This window comes from Myotis myotis, unplaced genomic scaffold, assembly GCF_014108235.1.
Source record: "Myotis myotis isolate mMyoMyo1 unplaced genomic scaffold, mMyoMyo1.p scaffold_m19_p_11, whole genome shotgun sequence".
NCBI classification, from domain to species: domain Eukaryota; kingdom Metazoa; phylum Chordata; class Mammalia; order Chiroptera; family Vespertilionidae; genus Myotis; species Myotis myotis.
Genome location: NW_023416315.1, coordinates 19,368,548 through 19,392,288, shown reverse-complemented (window position 1 = coordinate 19,392,288; position 23,741 = coordinate 19,368,548). Strand labels below are relative to the sequence as shown.

The following is a 23,741-nucleotide window of genomic DNA, read 5'->3' as shown; positions in this document are numbered from 1 at the left end:
TTGCTAGGTTCTCCAGCCAGGTTCTGTCCAGGTTCTCCAGCCAGGTTCAGTCACCAGGTTCTAGTCAGGTTCTCTTGCCAATTTCTGTAGTCAGGTTCAGTCCAGGATCTTTTGCCATGTTCTCTCGCTAGGTTCTGTCTCTAGGTTCTGAGGCCAGTTTCTGTCCAGGATCTTTTGCCATGTTCTCTCCAGCGAAGTTCTTCTGTCTCTAGAGAACGTTCTGTGGAGGTTCTGTGCCTCCTGGTTCTGTCTTCTGAGTTGTATTCTAAGCTCTGTATTCTAAGTTCTGAGTCTTGCTGTCTTATTACATCTGTATTTATACCAGTTGATTCAATCCTATCAATCTCTATTACAAAGGCTAGGGCGTTTCTTATCTCCATTCCAGGGAGTAAAGATTATGTAGCTTAAGCATGATTGTTCGTAGTTAAAGTGATTAATTACCCACCTGGCACTAGTTAAGAGGTTTTATTCCCTCCCTAACTTCAGGGGAAAATCCCTACCTGGGGAAACAACCTTTCTCAGAGAGGTGACCTTGGTTAAAACACATAGTGCCAAGAAGGTGAGCAAACATATTAAGAACAGTATGCCATATATGCCAGGTCCCTTGAAACAGCAAGCATGGACCGGCTCCCGGCAGTAGAAGAAGTAATTTCTAGAAGAAATGTGTTTAGGAAACAAGTTATAGAGGTAAAGGAAGGGCCAGTGGAGCTTGGGAGTGAGGAAGCTAATAATTACAGGCCTAGAGGGGTGGGGATTGGGGGGAGGTAAGGGAAAGGGAAAGGCAGGGATGTGTTCCCCGGAGAAAGAGTGCCAGATTTCTGTTATTTGATTTGGTGCCTGTGTGCATTTATTTGCATTGGTGATTTCTGTGGTTGAGTTTTAAGTGTGATTCCTGGTTGCAGTTTTAAATGACTTCATAGATTATAGGGCGTCATTGAAGTGAAGTGATTTTTTTTTTTGTACTATAAATTGGCTGTCAAGCCATGAAGTAAAAAAATTAATTCAGTAGAAAGTGTCACATCTCTTATTCCATATTATGGAAATTTCAAAGTAGACAGTGTCCCAGAAGAGGTTGGAAAAACGATTCTAAAACCTACATGGGATTTCTATAGAAAAATAGTTACCTTCTGTCAATGTACCACAGCTGCTGCTGCTTCTTTTTTTTTTTTTAAATATATTTTTATTGATTTCAGAGAGGAAGGGAGAGAGATAGAATCATCAATGATGAGAGGGAATCATTGATTGGCTGCTTCCTGCACACTCCCTATTGGGGATCGAGCCCGCAACCAGAGCATGTGCCCTTGACCAGAATTGATCCTGGGATCCTGCAGTCCACAGGCCAATACTCTATCCACTGAGCCAAACCGGAAAGGGCTACCACAGCTTCTTTATCCACTCATCTGCTGATGGGCACTTGGGTTGCTGCTGATGGGCACTTGGGTTGCTTCCAAATATGGCCTGTTGTAAATAATGCTGCAGTGAACATAGGTGTGTATATTCTTTTGAATTAGTGTTTTGGGCTTTCTCCGTCAAATTCCCAGACATGGAATCTGTGAGGCAGAAGGCAGTTCCATTTTAAATTTTTTGAGGTAACTCCATACTGCTTTCCACAGTGGGTGCACCATACTGCATTCCCACCTGCCAGTGCACGAGGGTGCCCTTTTCTCCACATTCTTGCCAACATTTGTTATTTGTGGATTTTATTGATGATAGCCATTCTGACAGGTGTGAGGTGATCTTACCTTTTGTGATAGTATGGATGGACCTGGAGAGTATTGTGCTAAGTGAAATAAGCCACTCAGAGAAAGACAAGTACCTTATGATTTCACTTACATGTGGAATCCAAAGAACAAAATTAACAAAGTAGAAACAGAATCCTAGTTGTCAGAGGGGGGCAGGGGTAGAGGGGCTGGGTGAAAAAGGTGAGGGATTAAGGGAAAAAAAACAACCCACACAAAGACCTCATAGACAGACAATAGGTGATTACCAGAGGGAAATGAGGGTGGGGGAAGGCAGGAAAGGGTAAAGGGGGGGATATATGGTGATGAAAGAGACATGACTTGGGGTAGTGAACACACAATACAATATACAGATGATGTATTATAGAATTGTACACTTTAAACCTATATCATTTTACTAACTAATGCTAGTATATTCAATTTAAAATGTAAACTGACAAAAATAGTTACATTCTATTGAAAGTGAACTTGCGATTAAAAATAAAAAATATATGAGGTGTGAGTCAGCAGATGTGATTAGAATTAGCACCCCAAGAACTTTAAAACTATATATTTCCAAATCATTAAAATCATAAAAGGATAAATAAGAAATAAGTAAAAACTAAGCATGTGTTTACTTTATAAAGATAATGGATCAGAAATGGTCATAATAAGAAACTTTACTGTGGTTAGTCTTATCCAGTTGCCAGAATTATACACACCTATGGCACTCAAATCATTTTTACGCCTTTCTGTTAACATAGCTATTCAAAACACCAATTTACATTTAAAATGTTCTTAGCAGCATTACTTACAATAGCTAAGATGTGGAAACATCCCAAGTGCCCATCAGCAGATGAGTGCATAAAAGAGCTGTGGTATATTTACACAATGGAATGCTGTGCAGCTGTGAAAAAGAAGGGTCTCTTACCCTTTGTGGCAGCATGGATGGACCTGGAGATTATTATGCTAAAAGAAATAAGCCAGTCAGAGAAAGACAAATATCACATGATCTCACTTACTTGTGGAATCTAATGAACAAAAAAGTCTAGAGACATGGCTGCATGGAACAATCTCACAGATTTCAGAGGGAAGGGTAGAGGAGGGGAATTGGGAAGAGATTAACCAAATAATACACATGCATACTAGAGGCCCCGTGCACAGATTCGTGTACCAGTGGGGCCCTTCGGCCTGGCCTGTGCCCTCTCGCAATCCGGGACCCCTCGGGGGATGTCAGAGAGTTAGTTTCGGCCCAATCTCCGCAGGTGCACCAGTGGGGTCCCTTGGCCTGGCCTGTGATTGGGCCGAAACTGTCATATTAGCCTTTTATATATATAGATATGCATAGCCCATGGACACAGACTGTAATGCCTTGAAGGCCTTGGTGGGGGCAGGTGCCGGAAGAAGGGGGGAAGTGGGGGACATCTGTAATACTGTCAATAATAAAAATAAATATAAAAAGTTTATTTACAGACCAGTTTGGAGAATAGTATGGTACTTTATGTGGGAAATGGTTATGATGTGCTGGGAGGAGGAAGTTACCACAGAAGCATAGGAAGAATTGGGTTTAGTGATTGCTGGACTTGGGGAGGGAGGAGTCACCAGGACTGGAGGATTGGTGGTGGAGTGACTCACTTTGTGGTAGAGAGCGTAGGAGAGCACCTAGCTGTTCTCCACAACATGCCAGGGATCGACCTTTCAGATGTAAAAATTAAAGGATTTTTCTCAAGGAGAGGAGTTAAGGATTTTACAGAGGGTCATTGAGTATTTTGTTCACTTCAAGAAAGATGTTAGAACTGTTAAAAGAAATGACTTGTGAATATTTTTTCAATGACCACTTATTGCTTGTATAACGTTTTTTTAAAAAATGCCTTTTCTCTCCTTCCCCTTCCCCCGTAAGTCACTTTGGCCCTGATAATTCAGAACACTTCCTGGATTTGCCTAGAGTGGCCTTGAGAAGTATCTCCCCAGACACTCACTTAGGGCTTGGTTTCAGGGTAGGCTCTGCCTTTGGAGAATTGTATTTAACTCTTAACATCTTAACAGTGTATTAAGGTAATGTAAGATTAAAAGTAAAAAAGAAAAATATTCTAGATAGTCTTATTCCTTTGCCATCTAAATATTTATAGTATTTATATGATTTACTTCATTTCTTTCATTTTCTGCTAAACTGATTTTAGGATCTCCAGTGTTCTTGATCCTTTAGCACCTCATAGATCAGTGGTTCTCAACCTTCCTAATGCCGTGACCCTTTAATACAGTTCTCATGTTGTGGTGACCCCCAACCACAAAATTATTTTCGTTGCTACTTCATAATTGTAATTTTGCTACTGTTATAATCGTAATGTAAATATCTGATATGCCGGATGTATTTAGGCGACCCCTGTGAAAGGGTCGTTCGACCCCCAAAGGGTTGCGACCCACAGGTTGAGAACCGCTGTCCTAGATTATAGTTACTTTTATCTTAACCCCTTTAAACTGTACTCCTTAGCATTCACCTCACTTCCTAGCACTTCCCTTGTAATGCTTTTTTACTGAAAAAATCTTTGACACCAGTTCTTGGTTTTGAAATACCATTCTCTGGTAGAGAGAACCAGGGCTCCTTGAAGAAAGGGTTAGTTCTAGGCTGGCGATCTGTATTGTCTGAAAGCCAGGAGTTGCTCAAAACCAAAAAGATGAGATTAGGTCCAGGGACACACAGAACAACCTGAAAGAGATCCCAGTGAACAATGTGAGCAACACAATTAATATGGCATGGTATTGGATTACAACCCAGAGTATGAAATAAATATATGCGTGGATCAGCCCATCAATAAATCATACAGAAGTGTAAAAGTTTAACCCGAGGCTTAATCCTAAGAGGCAAGTCATTTATTTCTTCAATAAAAAAAAAGTTAACGTTCCCATTTGTTGTATGTATAAGATTTTTTTTCTTTCAAAATGTTCTAAAGTGCTTTCTAGAAAGATTTTTAAATATCCCCAGATCACACTAAAACATACTATATGTGGTACATGTATAATTTGAAGTACCAAATCTTAGTGTGTTATCAACATTATAATAGTTGATGAAACGGATTTAGGGTGATGAGAGCCACTCTTAGAAGCCCCGGGTTTCAGAGGGAAAATGTGAGTTAATTTTGTTAGGTTTTATATTGTGGAATTCTCTTAGTGAGGGTTCCTATTCTTACTCTCCAGATATTTTATGTTAATTAAATACAGTGTACAGATGAGTGCACATAAAGTATAGTTTATTATTCATTAACATAAGACTCAACTGGACTGTGTTTTACCCTTTATTAAATCATAAATAACTATAAGGAAGATACACACAGTTTTATGCTCAGTGCTGCTTTTTTTTTAAAGTTTATGTCTGGTATTTTATAGTTTTGTTACTGATATGAATGGCATTTGTTTTTACCATTTGAATTTCAAACTGGTTTTGCATAAGTTTTTTCAGGTATCTTTTGGTTAGCTGAAATTCATCTGCATATAAATCTTTTGAGAAGAGCTCATGGGAAATAATACCCTACTTACTGCATGTTTAATATTGCTTGTCTGTAATTTGTTTTTGAGTAACAGACTACCAAGTGCCCAGGTCACTGAAGCAGCAAACCCCTGGCTTTTGGGCATTTTCTTTGTCCATTGGCTGCTCATTTGTTGTTTTGTGTTTTCTCTAGTCTCCTGAGATCTTGTGTTTCATTAGCTGTTCAAAAAATATTTATTGTGAACTTACTGTGTGTAAAACACTGTGCTACTTGCTAGAATATGCAAAATCTAGGTTCTGTTCCCTCGTAGAATTTATTCTTATTTCTTTAATACAGAGGTTGCAAAGTATTGGCTACATCTGTTTCACAGACATTTTTTTGTTTGGCTTACACAGCATAAAAAATGTTTTTTGAGTCAGTATTTTGAAATTAAGAAATACCACCTAAAAACTTTGCAGCTAGCGCCTTTCGATATATAATGCCTCTTTAATAAGACTGTGTGTACCAATTTACCACGGTTACCTATTAATCCCTGAAACCAAAGCCAAATTCAGTTGGCATTTATTGTCACAACTGGGCTGTTTATAAACATAGTTTTTTAAAGATGAGCTACTTTAATGTTTTCTGGCAACTCCCCTTTAGGCATTTGAGTTTGTGATCCTTGTACAGTATTTATCACTCAGCCTGCTAATTTTCTTACAGATCAGGTGGAAGCAGAAGGGAAAGACTGCAACACTCTAGCCTCCATCAACAAAAGCAATAGGCATACACACTTGAGTTGACCTTTTTCACTTTACTTCAATAAGGTGATAGGTAAATTTTTTTATATTTAAATATTTTTATGTTCATTTGCTCTTTTATTTTTAATCATCAATATTGAAGACAGTGTCAGATGTAGGTATTATGACCTACAATTTATTTGAAGAAGATGAAGTTGGTGCCAAGTTCAAGCGTGTTCTTTTTCCATGAGACTGCCTTTCATTTGCTTGTCTCATTACGGCCTCTCAGCAATCTTGAGAGACAGGTGCAGCCTGCAGGTTTCATCGCTTGTTTAGATTGGAGAAAGCAAACTCAGAGGAAGAGTTCTTTCTTGCCATTAATCACGTAACTAGTCCTCAGAACAAACCTGCTCTTGCCAGGTACAGTGCTAGACATGTAACAGGTAGTACCCTATTTAATTCTTACCACTGCCGTATGAAGTAGGTATTGTTATCCCCATTATTTTCCTGAATAAGATGGAGAGTTGGAGTTTGAACCTAGAACTGTCTATAGTAACATATTATCCGATTGTTTGGTTCCTTTTTTGTTGCCATTAAGAGGCTACATTTGGTTTGGTGGAGTTTATTTTGGAATGTTGTTTTGCTCTGTAGTGATTCAAAACAAAAGGGGACCTGAAACTAAGTTTAGTTCAAAGTATACTTACTCTATTTTTTTATATATTCAGCAGTTTCTTTTTATGTGGACAGTACATTTAGAAAATACTTGTTTAGGGTTTAGCAAATCAGTGTAGCAGTTGGTTTTAAATTTTGGTTTATTGTTGATTTTTGACAAAGGGCATATGAAAGTTAATTTGATTTGAAGATTAGGCAGTGTGATAATTTCTTAGGTGATTTGTATGACTTTTTGCAGCTTGTGAGATAATCTGTATATCTATAAAAGCCTAAGTGACCAAAACACTAGTTGCTATGATGCGCACTGACCACCAGGGGGCAGACACTCAATGCAGGAGCTTCCCCCTGGTGGTCAGTACACTCCCAGAGCCAACCTCTTGTGGTCCCTCCCTCCCCACCCCCCCATGGGCCGGCCTCCATTGGGGCTGGCTGGCCAACCTACCATGTCCCTCTTCTCCACCCCCAGCCGGCCAATCACCTGTGCCCCTACCCCACTGCCAGTGGCCATGATCGGCCCCTATCTCTGGCTGGCCAACCTCTGCAATACCAACTCCCCCACCCCCCGCCCACACACACCCACAGACAGCCCCAATTGCCCTGATCGGGACTGGGCAAGACAGCTCCAGTCGGCCGACTAGGCCGAGGGACCCCAGTGTGCATGAATTTATGCACCAGGCCTCTAGTTAATTTTATCAAGTACTTTATCCTGAGCTAGCTTTTTTAGTTAAGTTAAGAACAAAAAGGCCCAAGAAAGCTAAATATGTAAGTATCGAGTTAGTGTTCCTTTTGTATATTTTACTTTCAGTTTGGGTTCCATTTTATTTTACTTACATTTTCTTGGAGAGGGTGCCCAATGGTGATTTTCAAAATATTCCCAAGAATGCATGTGTTTTTTCTTAAAAGTCATCAGAAGAGTTACAAGTTCTATTCCCTTTTGAGGAATTAGTCTTAATTTAAATATATATATATATATATATATGTATTTTTTTATTGATTTGAGAGAGGTAGGGAGAGGGAGAGAAATAACAATTGGTTGCCTCCTGCATGCCCCCCACTGGGGATCAAGCTCCCAACCCGGCATGTGCACTGAATCCAACTGGCAGCCTCTTGGTCCAACCGAGTTGCACCAGCCAGGTCAGTCTTAGTTTTAAATTAAGTTTCTAACAATGCAGATGAAAAGTGGCTTATTTTTTTGGTCAATTCTCAGTTATATTTAAACCAAAGAAAGCGTTGATGCAGTAATTGTCAATGGCATCTAAGCAGAGGAAGCTAGTAATTCCTCCTGGAAACAGAGTAAGTTTTGTAAGAAGTTATAAAAACTGACACTGACTAGGAACTTTGAGTTTTAAATAGTTTAATGAAAGCTATCCCATGTTTTTATTGATATATTTGTCTTACACTAAAAAAGACAATTTCCTTTTGATAAATATCATTTCTAATTCTCCTGAGTATATTTGAGTATAGTATCAGCTCTTGGACCTATAATCTAGAATAATGTTAACTTCTTTTAAGTTCATTAGAGATAACTTTGTCACAAAGTACTTATTAATAAACCTTGCAAGCCCCAATTTTTCATACTTTGAGTAAATGCTTCTTACTAATGTTGTGAATTTTTTTTAATTCTTGATTTTTCTAGGGATTATTTCACATTTCAGCTGCTTTTGTTTTCTACTGCTATCATTGAGGGTTCAAGAACAAAAAATAAGTCTTCAGGTAAAACGCCTGACCCATAATAGTGCTTGGCATTGTATTTTGCTGAAAAGATCATATACCTGTTTGGATGCTTGATCTGAAAATAGAGTTGTGATGATTATGAAATTTTCGCATGGAATTTCCTTGGCTGCCTTAAACAAATTTGGTTTTATTTGTTGTTTTTCTTTTCCTTTTTTTTTCCCCCCCAAAAGGATTTTGGCTGTCTGCTTTTATTCATGTGTCTCGATCTGCAATTACTGTATGGATATGTGCTTGTACTTGCTAAATATTTTAATTTTATGTATTTGGCTGCTTGAATTTTAAATAATTTCTTTGGACAATGAAAATTAAGAGCTTGAGGCTACAAGTGAAATATCAATTTACGGAAGTTTTTAATTAGTTTATAAATGTATGCTCCTTGTCTTCTCTATATTTTAAGGTTTCATATTTTATGAAAATTAAATAAAATTTAAAATGCAATTCCTCAGTTGCACTGGCCACATTTCAAGTGCTCCTTTTGGGCCATATGTGGCTTGTAGCTACCATTTGGGGCAGCACAGATGGGAGACTGTTTCTGTGGTCACAGAGAATTCTGTGGACAGCACTGTTTTCCTATCCAGTAGAAGGAAGTTAGCAGCAACATGTAAGCTCATTTCTCATACCAGTTTTTATAACAGTTTAGTAACTTTCGAAGATGAAGTATATGACTAGCCTTGAGCTGTTTTCTTTACATATGGTAAGCCATCTCCATATTGAGTATTTCAAACTTAAAGTTGCCTAAAACAGTTCATTTGTGTCAGTAATTATGTTATTTCAAAGTGAAATTGTTTCTTGTAGCAAAATTCATGAAGTAGTAAAAAGGCCAAGTAATTAGTTTAAATTTGAATTCTGAGTCCAGGACTCACTAGTTGTAACTTTTCTGGTAAGTTACTTAACTTCTTTGAGCCTCAATTTGCTTATCAGTAAAATGGAGGTAACATTAGTTACCTTGTAAAATTAAAAAATTTAAAAGACTTAAATATATCTAAAAGCATGTAACAAAGTGGACATTTATAATACCTTTATCTATAGAATGAAGCCAAAACACTTAAATTAATTAGGCAGTATCATTTGAGGGGGTTGTTCCCAGCCTGTCTATTGTAATAGGTCTCTAGAAGTCGCTAGGTCAGGGAGTATTCCATAGAAGTTTCTGGTGGCCAAGGCATTATTTCTGACATTGTATAAAATTAAAACAACTAGAATACCAGAATGGGGAGGGGGAAAAAATAGAAAAATGATAACTTTGTTTTTGGAGAAGTCTGCAAAGTACTTTCTAATACTTTGTATAGTTTTACAACAAAGTTTTTCACATAATTCTTTAAAATTTCATCTCCATAATATGTGGAGTTAAAAAAGAGTAAAAGGAAATTCAAGGTTGACCAAGATTTTTCGGTTGCCTAGCTAACCAATAGTGAGAACGGAAATTGATATTATGTTTTCAACTTTAAGTCTTATGCTCTTTCTACTTCAGTATGCTGTTTCCTTAATAGTAGTTGTGATTTCAGGTAGGTGTATATTTCAGAATCTCTGGGGATGGGTCCAGGTATATGTAATTTTTTTTCTTACGTTGAGACAGAATGCATACCCAAGTGATTCTGGTGTCCACCTCTGGCTAAAAATCATTGCTCTCTTCCAGGTTTAATTTTTCTTCTATTTCAGTACATCTAAATTAGTGCTTAGACCACACAAATAAGACAAAGAATGAAACTGATATTTAGGTAGATGAGCAACAACACTTGAAAAAGCAATTCAGTTTAGTTTCCTGTTCACAATCTTGATGGCCTGCCTCTCCATTTGATCAGTGCTGGTGGCAAGGAAGGTTCCAGAGTAGCCAGCTCTGGAAGTTGAGTCCATTAGTGCTCCCCCTTCCGCTTCCCTGAGATCAGTTTTGGCTCCTAAATACTAGTAGTCTGCTCTCATTGTGTCCAGGTCCTCGGGCATCGCCTCCTTATCACCATGGGTAATAAGTAGCCTCATGAATGTTTTCAGTTGTTTGACTGAAGTTTTTTTGTTTGTTGTTTTTTTTTAATCTTCATCTGAGGATATTTTTCCGTTGATTTTTAGGGAAAGTGGAAGAGAGAGAGAAAGACAGAGAGAAACATCCATGTGAGAGAAACACATCGATTGGTTGCTTCCTGCACAAGCCCTGACCAGGGCCCGGGCCCAGGGATCCTGCAACCAAGGTACGTGCCCTTGACCAGAATCAAACCCAGGACCCTTTGGTCCGCAGGCCAATACTCTGTCCACTGAGCCAAACCGGCTAGGGCTTGGCTGAAGATTCTTAATAAACTTTCCTCAGCTGTCTTGAAGATGCTTCAGTGTCCTGGATTTAGTGGTATTTGCAGGCCGTTTTTAACGCTGAATGCATCACATTACTAATAAGCTCAAAACTGAATGAAAAGACCATGTCATGATGGGGTGGGATAGGTGCATACTCTAGCAAACCCTCAGATAGGCAACAGTTAATCACATTGTGTAGTGGATTTTCAAAAATAAAGCGTATTTTCAAAAATACAAAGACAGATTCTATTGGAAATTACTTTCAAATTTGAAAATTAAGCATTTGCTATTTGAGGCAGTAACTGAGGTTTTGCAGTGAGTGAACTGTCTTAACTCAGAAATGCTTATCAAAACGCAGTTGAGCAGGAGCAATAATATGCTAACATTGGCTTTTAATTTTCTGAGCAGAGATCGTGCCACTAGAAACTATTTACAGTGAATAAACAGAGGGCTACTCCTGTGTTGAAATGAATGTGCTTGGAATGTTCTTCTATATAGGTGTACCTTTCTTAACATAAAAAATACAGCTCTGATAATTTTTCATTACTAAGATTTAGGGAGCCTATGATTAACATGACTGATTTTAATAATGGCATTCTAGATTAAACAAAAAGTTTTTAAACTTAATACCTACAAAGTATAACATAACATTCTTATTTTTCAAAATATATTGTTACGATAGGTATATGCAGATTAGATTTATCTTTGTTGCACTGTAAATAAATGTTCTTATAAACAAGATAAAACCAAGGCCTTTTAAGATATTAAAGTTATCCCAAATCAAAGATTAATAAAAAAAAACTATTGCAATAAACAAATGAGACTTGACAATCATAGATCAACTTAAATGTATAGTAAGACAGTTACTTTTCTGTGAACAATGTATTCAGAAGCCTGTACTTAGTGGATTTCTACTTACTTTCATTTGGTGTTGAGAATCTGTTAACATAGACTTCTATAGCAAAAATATGTTAATACTTTTTCTCTCTTTTTTTTAATAAATATATATATTTTTATTTAAGATATTACATATGTGTCCTTATCCCCACGTTACCCCCTATCCCCCCGCTCCTGCCCTCACCCCCCTGTTGTCCGTGTCCATTGGTTAGGCCTATATGTTTGCGTATAAGTCCTTTGGTCGACCCCGCCCCCCTAACCCCCACCCTCCCCTACCTTCCCTCTAAGGCCCGACAGTCCAATCAATGCCTCTCTGTCTCTGGATCTGTCCTTGTCCATCAGTTTATGTTGTTCATTATATTCCACAAATGAGTGAGATCATGTGGTATTTATGCTTCTCTGACTGGCTTATTTCACTTAGCATAATGCTTTCCAGTTCCATCCATGCTGTGGCAAATGGTAAGAATTCCTTCTTTTTTACAGCAGCATAGTATTCCATTGTGTAGATGTACCACAGTTTTTTAATCCATTCATCTGTTGATGGGCACTTAGGCTGTTTCCAAATCTTAGCTATGGTAAATTGTGCTGCTATGAACATAGGGATGCTTATATCCTTTCTGATTGGTGTTTCTGGTTTCATGGGATATATTCCTAGAAGTGGGATCACTGGGTCAAATGGGAGCTCCATTTTTAACTTTTTTTTTTTTTAATATATTTTTTATTGATTAAGATATTACATATGTGTCCTTGTCCCCACGTTACCCTCTACCCCCCACCCCCCCACCCCCCCCGCTCATGCCCTCACCCCCCCCGTTGTCCATGTCCATTGATTAGGCCTATATGCTTGCATATAAGTCCTTTGGTTGATCTTTCCCCCTTACCCCCACCCTCCCCTACCTTCCCTCCAAGTCCCGACAGTCCAATCAATGCCTCTCCGTCTCTGGATCAGTCCTTGTTCATCAGCTTATGTTGTTCATTATATTCCACAAATGAGTGAGATCATGTGGTATTTATCCGCTCTCCAGTTCCATCCATGCTGTGGCAAATGGTAAGAGTTCCTTTTTCTTCTTCCTCTTCTTAAAGAATACCTTTCAGCATTTCATATAATGCTGGTTTGGTGGTGATGAACTCCTTTAGCTTTTTCTTATCCGTGAAGCTCTTTATCTGACCTTCTATTCTGAATGATAGCTTTGCTGGATAAAGTAATCTTGGTTGCAGGTTCTTGCTATTCATCACTTTGAATATTTCTTGCCAGTCTCTTCTGGCCTGCATGGTTTCTGTTGAGAAATCAGCTGACAGTCGTATGGGTACTCCCTTGTAGGTAACTGACTGTCTTTCTCTTGCTGCTTTTAAGATTCTCTCTTTATCTTTTGCTCTTGGCATTTTAATTATGATGTGTCTTGGTGTGGTCCTCTTTGGATTCCTTTTGTTTGGGGTTCTCTGCGCTTCCTGGACTTGTAAGTCCATTTCTTTCACCAGGTAGGGGAAGTTTTCTGTCATTATTTCTTCAAAAAGGTTTTCAATATCTTGCCCTCTCTCTTCTTCTGGTACCCCTATAATTCTGATGTTGGTACATTTGAAGTTGTCCCAGAGGTTCCTTACACTATCTTCATATTTTTGGAATCTCTTTTCTTTTTTCTTTTTCGGTTGGATATTTTTTGTTTCTTTGTATTTCAAATCTTTGACTTGATTCTTGGGATCCTCTTTTCTGCTGCTGGATCTCTGTAAATTATTCTTTATTTCAGTCAGTGTATGCTTAATTTCTAGTTGGTCCTTTTTCATGTCCTCCATGGTCTCACTATACTTATTGAGGGATTCATTAAATTTATCGGCGGTTTCCATAAAATTCTTGAAAAACCTTATAAACGTGGCCTTGAACTCTATATCCAATCGTTTGCTTTCCTCCATTTCTGCCATTTGTGACCTGTTTCTTTGTCTCCACATTTTGGCAGCTTCCCTGTGTTGATAGAGTGGCCCTGCGCGCCAGGTGTCCTGTAGGGCCCAGTAGCTCAGCCTCCCCAGTTACCTGGGGTGGACACTCTTGGTGCACTCTTGGTGCCTTGGTTGTTGTAGGATCACTGGGAGGAATTGACCTTCAGGCCAATTGGCTGTGAGAATCAGCTGTGTCTAAAGTGGGAGAACTTCTGTGCTGAAGACACCCTTCTGGGGCAAGACTTGCTTCAGTGGGGCTTTGGTGCTCACTGAGTCTGCTCCCTGAGTGTGTCCCTTATGGATCTGAGGAGTTGCAGTCTGGATGGTCCCCCTCTGACCACTGGGTACAGTGGCTCCTGGATCTTAGGAGGTGCTAATTCAGCCTCTGCCTGAGGCCACACAGCAGGAGCCACGAAGAGGCTCAGCTGTGAAGCAATGCAAGCTGCTGCGGGGCCTTGGGCCTTCTCTTGGAAGTTCCGGGTCTGCCTGGCTAGGCTGCAGTTAGGTACATTCACATGCAAAAGCCTCTGCCGCAGCCTGGGTGGGGCGGGGTCTCAGGGAATCAAAGGGCGGATCAAGGAGCTATGGCTGATTCTCCGCCCGGAGTCTCGGGTCTCAGTGACCTGCTAATTGCTGCAAGCACCTCTGAGGGAAAGCCGCCTTCAAGTTCGCCCGCTGCCGGACAGACCAGCTTCTCCCCGTATGAGTCCTGGGTCCCCAGAGACTTCCCGGAACCGGAGTTCAGAGCAGTCGGGAGCTTGTGATTCAAAAAGACAGCCGCGTCCTCAGGTGCCACCCCCTTTACTCGCGCGCACGAGCCGGCCGTACCTCTGCACTTCACCTCTGCAGCTCCTCTGGCTCTCAGCGTGCTTTTCTTTCCTTCTAGTTGTAGAATTTACACTCAGCCAGCCTTCCTGTTGTTCTGGATGATGTTTGCTCTGTCCTTTGCGGTAATTTTCAATTGTTGTGTGAGGCGGCAATTTCCCGGTGTTTACCTATGCCGCCATCTTAGTTTCTCCCCATTTTTAACTTTTTGAGGAAATTCCATACCAGGGGTCCTCATACTTTTTAAACAGGGGGCCAGTGCACTGTCCCTCAGACCATTGGAGGGCCGGACTATAGTTTAAAAAAAAAACTATGAACAAATGCCTATGCATACTGCACATATCTTATTTTGAAGTAAAAAAGCAAAACGGGAACAAATACAATATTTGTATTTGCATGTGGCCTGCGGGCCGTAGTTTGAGGACCCCTGCTCCATACTGTCTTCTATAGTGGCTGCACCAGTCTGCATTCCCACTAGCAGTGCAGGAGGGTTCCTTTTTCTCTGCATCCTCTCCAGCACTTGTTGTTTGTTGATTTGTTGATGATAGCCATTCTAACAGGTGTGAGATGGTACCTCATTGTTGTTTTGATTTGCATCTCTCAGATGATTAGTGACTTTGAGCATGTTTTCATGTCTCTTGGCTTTCTGAATGTCCTCTTTTGAAAAGTGTCTATTTAGGTCCTTTGCCCATTTTTTTGATTGGATTGTTTATGTTCCTTTTGTTAAGTTGTAAGAGTTCCCTATAAATGTTGGAGATTAACCCTTATCGGTGATAACATTGGCAATACTTTTTCTCTTTTAAAATCTGGTCCATCTCATTTTCTTAATTTATGACATTTTAGATTCTGTGGCTCTTTTAGACTTAAATCTAGATGCATTGTTAATGTATTCCAAATATAGAAAGTATGATACCCTATTTCATCAGTTTTAAGACATGCTTCTTCTTCATACTTTGGAAAATGAGATGCATCTTAAAATTGATTTGTATCATAGTTTAATGGAGGCATTTTCCCCCTTGGTGGTATGTAAAACTAGTAGGTAATCATTGATGTTTTATACTTGATAAAAAGTGATGGTTCTTTTTAAAAAAATATATGATGTGTGGTATATCTGTGTGGTAAAAATCTAAGTGGTGAGAATATACTAGTATTATACTAGAGGCCCAATGCACGAAATTTGTGCAAGAGTGGGCCTTCCTTCCCCCAGCTGCCGGCACCAACTTCCATCTGGCACCCAGCACCCGGGATCTGGGCTTCCCTCACAGCCCTGGCTTCGTCTGGAAGGTTGTCTGGTCTAATTAGCATATTACGCTTTTATTATTATAGATTATTTGGAATTAGAGACTTTTAGTGTTTTCTTCAGATTTCTTTCTTTTTGTTCTCACTATCATATTCCTAGTGTCAAATCTAAAACAATTTTGTAATAAGTTTGATGTTCTTTATTCAGTGGAAAACAGTCCGGGGGTTGGGGGTGTACATTGCCTACTAGCACTTTCTGAGGGATTTTGGGCAGGAGCAAGTTTTATAGAGTGTTCAAAGAGACAACAAGAAAGGGCATGTGTGGCGGGGAGCTCCATTAGCAGGTCCTACTTCCTAGGGTAGGGTAAGCTGGCTGGAACTGAGTTGGAGGACTGATTGGTGTTAGGTTCCTTTGACAGTGAGGTGTTCCCCTTAGTGCATGCTGCTTTTGGGTTAGGTTTGTGACATGGATGGGGCCACTCAGGTGGCCTTCATTTTGTGGGTCTCCATATACCAATTAACTTTATCACTGATTTCGTAGGTGTTTTACATTAAACTGGTTCCCTATCTGTGGAAAGCTGTCCAGAATTTTAAAAAAAAGAAAAATGGAGATCAAGAGAAGGAGGCAAGACTTGGGGTTAGAGATGGGGTGGAGTTAAGGTAGTGGGTGGGATCTCCAGGATTAAGAAAAGAAAAATGGGGCAGGACACTTTAGGGGGCCATTACTAAGCATTTTTCACTTACCCAGCTTTACTTGTCTGGAAATCCTTTTCAGGTTGAGTCTCTGGTGGTGACATACTAGCTTGTGCGCTACTCAGTAGTTATCTAGGGAATACTCACCTCAGCCTATTCCCTAGATTCCAAAAGCATAAATCCTCTGCCAAAGCCTTTTTTCTGCAGAAGTTGCCCTGGTACCCCCTCCAGCCTTTCGGGTAAATCATCTGCTGCTACCTTCTCTTTTATAGGCCACATGGAGTTGTGTTTCCTCATAATCTGCGGTCTCAAAATTAATAACTAAAAGGGGAATGCTTAGGGAATATACTTTTCTACAAGGAACTATTATATTTATGGGAACAATTAAATTTGTTGGTTTTTATAGTACAAATACTTAATTTTTGGAAACTTCCTTACCTTACTCTGTCTTTCAGCGTTTAGGTAGAGATTGGTGCAGTCTTTCTGCTTTACTTCAAATATGGGTGCTGAGTTTTATATATTCCTGACAAAATATGCCAGTCATCACTCTTTATCAGTTAGCATTCACGTGGTTCTTTTTCTGCTTACTGTCCTGCCTTTGTTTCCTTTTTCCTCAGAGGATGTCCTGAGTAAAGATACTGGGGAATGTGCGATATGCCTGGAAGACTTGCAGCAAGGGGACACGATAGCACGGCTGCCTTGTCTGTGCATCTACCATAAAGGGTGAGTTTATCTCTGTGCTCACACAATGATTTTAGCAAAGATCTCCCTCAGAGTTTCAGACATTGTAGTGAGGGCGGAAAAGGTTTCTTCTTCACTGAAACCCCCTCCCCCCATTTCTTAACAAATAATGCCCCCTTTTTTTACTGCTAGAATTAAGATTTAAGCCCCTATCTGTTTGTACCCAAAAATCTATCATTTGTCCAGCATTTACTGTGACCCAGGTATTGTTCACAGCTTCTAAAATCGGTCGCTCATGTAAGCCTTGTATCAGCCTCATTTCACAATAGGAAATAAGCTGAGGGACAATAGTAAAAAAAATCTCTCCAAGGCCACCTGGCTAGTCAATGGAAGAGCCGAGGTTCTACCCATATCTGTTTGACTCCAGATTCTACCTGGTTTCTTCTAAAGTATTTGTGGTTTCAGAGCAACACAGGAAATATTTTAAACTAACTGCAAGAAGAATATTAGCCAAGCTGTCGTGTGTGTGTGTGTGTGTGTGTGTGTGTGTGTGTGTGTGTGTGTGTATGTATGGTCTGTGTTAATCCTCACCAAGGATATTTTTCCATTTTTTTAAAGAGAGTGGGAGATGGGGAGAGACAGAGAGAAACACTGATTGGTTGCCTCCTGCATGCGTCTCGACCAGGGCTGGGGGTCGTACCTGCAACCAAGGTACGTGCCCTTAACCAGAATTGAACCTGGGACCCCAGGCCAACCCTCTATCCACTGAGCCAAACCAGCAAGGGCCAAACCATCTTGGTTTATGGCATGTGCAGATTTGAAATGTGTCAACGGAGAGAATGTTAAATAGTTTGAATCCTGCTGGGGAAAATTCCTGGCTGTTGGGCAAGTTACTTAAGTTTATCATTTGCCACAGGGAGCTTTCTGTGGTGATAGAAGTGTTCTGTATCCGTACTGTTAGTAGAGGAGCCACCAGCCATGTGGCTGTTGAGTACTTAAAGTGTGGCTAGTGTGACTAAGGAACTGCATTTTTCTTTCATTTCACTTAATGAATTTAAGTTTAAACAGCCACATGTGGTACGTGGCTACTGCACTGAACAGTGCAGATCGACAGGATAATGGTGTGCACCCTAATATTTAACTTCCCAACAAAATCATCAAATACTTCATAAATGTGAGTGGATGATGATATACTTATTTGTGCATGTATATGTACTACAGGATGGAACAGAGTTAAAATAAGTATTTAATATTCACATATAAATATGGTCTTTTTAAATGTGATGCAGTATTGTCAAGAATTAAAATTTAAAAGCAGTTTTTGATTACATTGATAGGTGATATGAGCAGGTTGATATTTATATAAATGAATATTTTGAAGCGAAACACAGCTTTTCAGATTTGTCATTTGATTTTGAATATTGGTAAAGTGGTAGTTCTTTTGATTCTTTTTATAATGATTGTTGCTTAAACTTCAAAGTATTTTATAGCATAATTTTACAAAGATTATTTCCTTAACTGCTTAGAATAAGCAAAATGTAATAAGCACATTTTTATCTTTTACTTATATGTATATGCCAAATATGATCACTTAAAAGCATTTCATTTTTCTTTTGCAAAGAGGTAAGCATTTTTTATTATGCCTGTCATGACATTAATAATTAAGCATAAATGTTTCACTTTTTCTGGTTTTATTATTTTCTAGCTGCATAGATGAATGGTTTGAAGTAAATAGATCTTGCCCTGAGCACCCTTCAGATTAAGCATCAGCTTCCTGTTTTATAGGTAATTCTCCCTTTTTGTTTTAATTGCCTTTTGAAGTGTTATTTGGATTATACATTCTTAACCATTTTCTTTGCTTATCCAAACTACTCCTCATCCGTTCAGGTGTTTCATGAAATTGCCACAAGTCAGTCCCACTTCAGGCTCTACTTCTAATCCTGGTTCTCTTGCTGTTTCCATCGCATCTGCAATTACTTCCTCCACTGAAGTCTAGACCCCTCAAAGTCATCTATGAGGGTTGGAATCAACTTCCTAACCCCTGTAGTGTTGATGTTTTGCCTTCTTCCCACAAAGCACTAATTTTTTTTAATGGTGTCTATAATACTGAATCCTTCCAGGGGTTTTCAGAGGAATGACTGTCTGGCAAATACAGTTTTGCAAAATGTATTTCTTGAATAAGACTTGAAAATCAAAATTAGTCCTTGATTTCCTGGGCTCCAGAATGGATGTTGTGTTAGGCATGAAAACAGAAGTCATCTCATTGTACATCCCCATCAGAGCTCTTGGGTGACCGGGTACATTGTCAATGAGCAGCACTATTTTGAAAGGAATTTTTTTTCTGATCAGTACGTCTCAGCAGTGGCTTAAAATATTCAGTAACCATGTTGTAAACCATGGTTTACATGCTGTTCTCCAGGTTTTGTTTTTCTGTTTATGTAGCAGAGTAGATTGAGCATATTCTTCAGGGCCCTGGGACTTTTCAAGTTGGAAAGGAGCATTGGCTTCAACTTAATTGCATTAGCCCCTGGCAAGAGTTAGCCCGTCATTTGAAGCTTCAAAGCCAGGCACTGACTGCTCCTCCCTGGCTATGGAAGTCCTAGATGACATCTAAGGCTGTGTTGTTTACATGCAAGTGTGTTGTGGAATGTAGCCACCTTCATCACCTTGGCTAGACTTTCTGAGTAACTTGCTGCAGCTTCTACATTAGCACTTGCTGCTTCACCTTGCACTTTTATGTTATGGAGACGGCTTCTTTCCTTAAACTTCATGAACCAACTTCTGCCAGCTTCACGCTTTTTCTTCTTCCTCCTCACCCCTCAGCCTCCATAGAATTGAAGAGAGTTGGGGCTTTACTTTAGATCAGGCTTTGGCATAGAGGAATGTGGCTGGTTTGATCTTCTCTAGACCAGTAGAACTTTGCCCATATCAGCAATAAAGCTGTTTAGCTTTCTTATTCTTGCATTCAGTGGAGTAGCACTTTTAACTTCTTAAAAGAACTTGTCCTTTGGCCTGGCCAGCATGGCTAAGTGGTTGAGCATCAACCTATGAACCAGGAGGTCATGGCTTGATCCCCAGTGCAGGGCGTGCAGGAGAAAGCTAATCAATGATCCTCTCATCATTGATGTTTCTATCTCTCTCTCCCTCTTCCTTCCTCTCTGAAATCAGTAATTGAAAAGAAGAAGAAAAGCTTATCCTTTGTATTCACTATTTGGCTAACTGGTACAAGAGCCTAGCTTTTAGCCTATCATCTTTCAACATGCCTTTCTCACTAAGCTTACTCCTTTCTGGCTTCTGACTTAAAGTGAGAGATGTGTGACTCTTCCTTCCACATGAACCCTTAGAGGTCATTGTAGAGTTATTAATTGGCCGTTGTTCAATATTGTTGTGTCTTGGGGAATAGGGAGGCCCAAGGAAAAGGATAGAAGACTGGGGAACGGGCAGTTGCTGGAGCAGTCAGAACACATTCAACATTTATCTATTAAGTTTGTCTTATGTGGGCATGGTGTGTGGTACTCCAAAACATTTACGATAGTAACATCAAAGATCACTGATCACTGATCACAGATCACCATAACAAGTAGAATAATGACAAAGTTGAAATGTTGACATAGTCTTTATTGTAGAGGAGAGATAACTATGTGGTGGTAATTTTTTGTGATATTTTAAGCTTTAATTGGTCCTTCTGTGTGTCCTTAATCTGTTCTTTTGAAGAACACTACTTTTATGAGTTTTTAGAATAGTAAGTGTGAAAATTTACGGTAACTAAGTCAATGTTCATGGGGAAATGAATGTTTGTTTTGATTTGTATTACTAATGTGGACCTTTGCTTAAATCAAAATGTGTCTACTTTTACACAGGTTTTCTTCTCTTCTCAAGATGCTTAAAAAAACAAGAGGAAATGGGGATCTGTCTCTGGAAAAACAAAAACAAAAAATGCAGGCATACTCAGCCAAAAATCTGAGTTCTGTGTGACTTAGTCGATGCAGAGATAGACAATCATATAGAGAAAAACCCTGCTGGAGGGAGGACATTTGCCACAGAACTCAGTGCACCAAACATGACATAAGGACTCACAGGGATTTTGAAAATGCTGCACATCCCTTAATAGTCATCTACATAGGTAATGCTGATAAACATTTTGTATGCAGACGCCAAAGTTAACTGATTTAAAAGTTGATTTACTTCTTATTAAGCTCTCTAGAGCTGCGCAACTAGTGTTTTGATTTGTTGTGTTTTTTAGTTTGGGGGTCTCTTTGTTTTCCCCAACATGATTCTGCATTCATCTATTTTAAAATTGAAGACCACATATACTCTTCTTCCTATAAATTAAAGTCTTAAATGTGAAACCAAGAAATGTAATCAAGCAGTGAAACGTTCTCTGAATGTAGACCATGATCTCAAGTTCTAATATTTTCTCCCCAAGAGTGGAAAATAGACTTCTACATAGGAAAGCTAAAATACTTTAACATTTTAAGTTAAAAGTTTAATGTTATCAGAATGCAGTCCAAAGAGTAAATCAGGTTACATAATTACATTTTAATGAATTAAATATTGGATTGTCTACTGAATTGTAATTTCTTAAGTATATTCTTTCCTCTTAAATAAAACTGCTCAACAGCTAATCAGCATTGAATCATCTTGCAGCTATGCAACTTTAAAAAAATACAAATTACCAGTTTTAAGTGCTGTCAGGTACAGTAATGTTGTTTTAACGGGTATTTTCATTTGTTCTTTTCATGTAATTATTTAATTGTGCTTTGCATCTCCAGGCAGTTTTCCCACATTTGGGTAAATGTTTTAGCAGGTTGTAAGCTTCATAACTTATGAAAAGAGTAAAATAAAATTTTCTTGAGTGAAACTTGGAATAATTTGAGGGACTTTTATATACTTTTAAAAATCAGAAATCAATTAGGGTGCCAGATTTATAGCAGTTTGCATCTTTAATTTTCCAGATAATCTGGAAGTTAGTGTTTGATAAATGATTTTTAAAGCAAATATGAAGATTTTGTTAATTTATAATTTATTAGTGTGTTGTTACTGTCATTGAAAATGTTATAGAACATTTAAATTCAGTCTTGTGTAGAAAGAAATGTATTAAGCAAAATTATGTGAATAAATATTCCCACAAAATACATCTGAATGGTTAAAAAATACTGGAAGAGAGTTACTAGGGCTGCAATACAGAAATGTCCTATTTTTTCTTTTTTTGTGTTTCAATATCAGAAATCCCAATAAGTAGATTCCTATTTTCAACCTGGGGAAATGTTATCAGTGAGCATTTAAGCAGTGCACTTTATTTGGCATAAGTGAAAGTTGCACAGAAACATTTCCTTGTTTTAAGCCTTCTTTCATGTATTTAAGTATTTGTCTTTCTACTTAATGCTGCTATTCTTTATTCTCTTTTTTTCTCTCTATTGTTTTTGTGTCCCTCCCCCCGCCTTTGAAGGGCATGTACAGGAGCAACTGCTGCTACTCAGCAAAATGTGTGTATTATAAACAATTAAAGAGCTCTTCATTGCTTTCTGTGTGATTCTAGACCGGACAACATTTTCCCTACAGTCCTGCTGTGAAATGCCTTTGTTATGCTGCACTTGAGAAAGGAATCCCAAAACCCAGTGTGACAGCCGACAGCACAGTTTCATAGGTGCTTTTTAAACCAGTTTTGGAAAATATTTTTCTCTCAAGGAAAATATTCTTTTCTTAAATTTTTTCTGTTATCACAAAATCTTAATATGAATCCACTTTATTCCACATTTTCGATTTTGTAAGCTTTCACACACACTCACACCGCAGGAAAAACCTGTTAGAATGTGAATAATTCATTTTTTTCTACCTCTGGTATAATGTTATTTTGTTGTCTTCCATTCTTGAAGGGAAAGATTTACTGTAGCTGTGGGGGTTCACTGCTCAAGTTCTTCTGGAAGTTGACTTTCTGATATGATTTACTCACTGACTTTTAGAGTGTATCGGCGTAGGTTCCCCTTGGTTCCCCTCTGCCTTGATCCTGGTCCGCACCTTCGTCGTCTTCTGTGAGGTCTGTGCTGTAGCTGCTCAGCGTCTGTCAGTGTCAAGCGCGACTTGTCACTGCGTTTGTCTGGAACAGTATTGACTTAACTTGTTTATAGCAATCCTTTTTTTATTAAAACTTACAAAAGTTAGCATTTTTACTTTAAATTCAGTCTCCATCAATACTTCCTAAAAAGAACTGAGAAATTGAAAAGAAAATGCTTTTCAAGCCCCGATGCTCCAAAGATGCTCAAAGTTGCTCTTCTGGAAAATGCTATAAGTAATATTCTACATAATGCCACATAATATTTGTAACCCTGTATGCAGACACTGAATAGTGTAAGTAGGACATAAAATGACGTTTGTTATTGAAATGTGTAGCTCAAAGTACTGGCAGCTGCGTATTATGGAAACAAAGTAAAGATTGAAAGCCTAGGTCATCAAGTCGGTGATAGCTTTCTAGAATCTTTGTAAACACTTGCAAATATAGGGAACAGTATGCTCTGAAATTTCACTTCAGTGTCACTCTTTTCTTCATGATGCATTTAACTGCCAGTTTTGACTCTTCGTCTTACTGAGATCTAACTTTTTTCCCCCCCTCAAGATGTGTAAGAGAGCAGAATTATTGTCTGACTTTCGGCTCTTTGCCAGAGAAAAAGACTAAGCAAGCACATTAACCTGTGTTTTTCAGAGATGGTTGTAAATCAGATATAGATTGTGTTTTAAGAGCAGTGTTTATGATTGAAATATAAATAATGGTTTCTATAACTGATTTTTCTCTAGTAGCTGAAACATTTAAAAACGTGCTGTTATCTGTTGCATACTATATAGGTTTTCTATTTCTTTTATAAGCCATAAAA

At 38.8% G+C, this 23,741-nt stretch overlaps 1 protein-coding gene across 8 annotated transcripts in view; it reads left to right on the top strand.

Annotated features, from left to right (window-relative positions):
• The window catches only part of ZNRF2 (zinc and ring finger 2), an 81,443-nt gene that overhangs the window by 52,741 nt on the left and 4,961 nt on the right, over nucleotides 1-23,741 (top strand). For 2 of the 8 annotated variants that reach the window (XR_004970821.1, XR_004970820.1), the window contains exons 3-5: nucleotides 16,809-16,914; nucleotides 18,578-18,657; nucleotides 20,733-20,995. Coding sequence is in view for 2 of the 8 variants with exons in the window: in XM_036327721.1 (XP_036183614.1) it covers nucleotides 16,809-16,914; nucleotides 18,578-18,635 (164 nt within the window). In the remaining 6 variants the exon portion in view is untranslated. Of the gene's footprint in view, nucleotides 1-5,905; nucleotides 6,017-8,230; nucleotides 8,308-10,389; nucleotides 10,427-16,808; nucleotides 16,915-18,577; nucleotides 18,658-20,732; nucleotides 22,008-22,411; nucleotides 22,520-23,741 lie in introns of those variants that run through there. The other 6 variants (XR_004970822.1, XR_004970825.1, XR_004970823.1 and 3 more) reach the window with 6 other exon arrangements.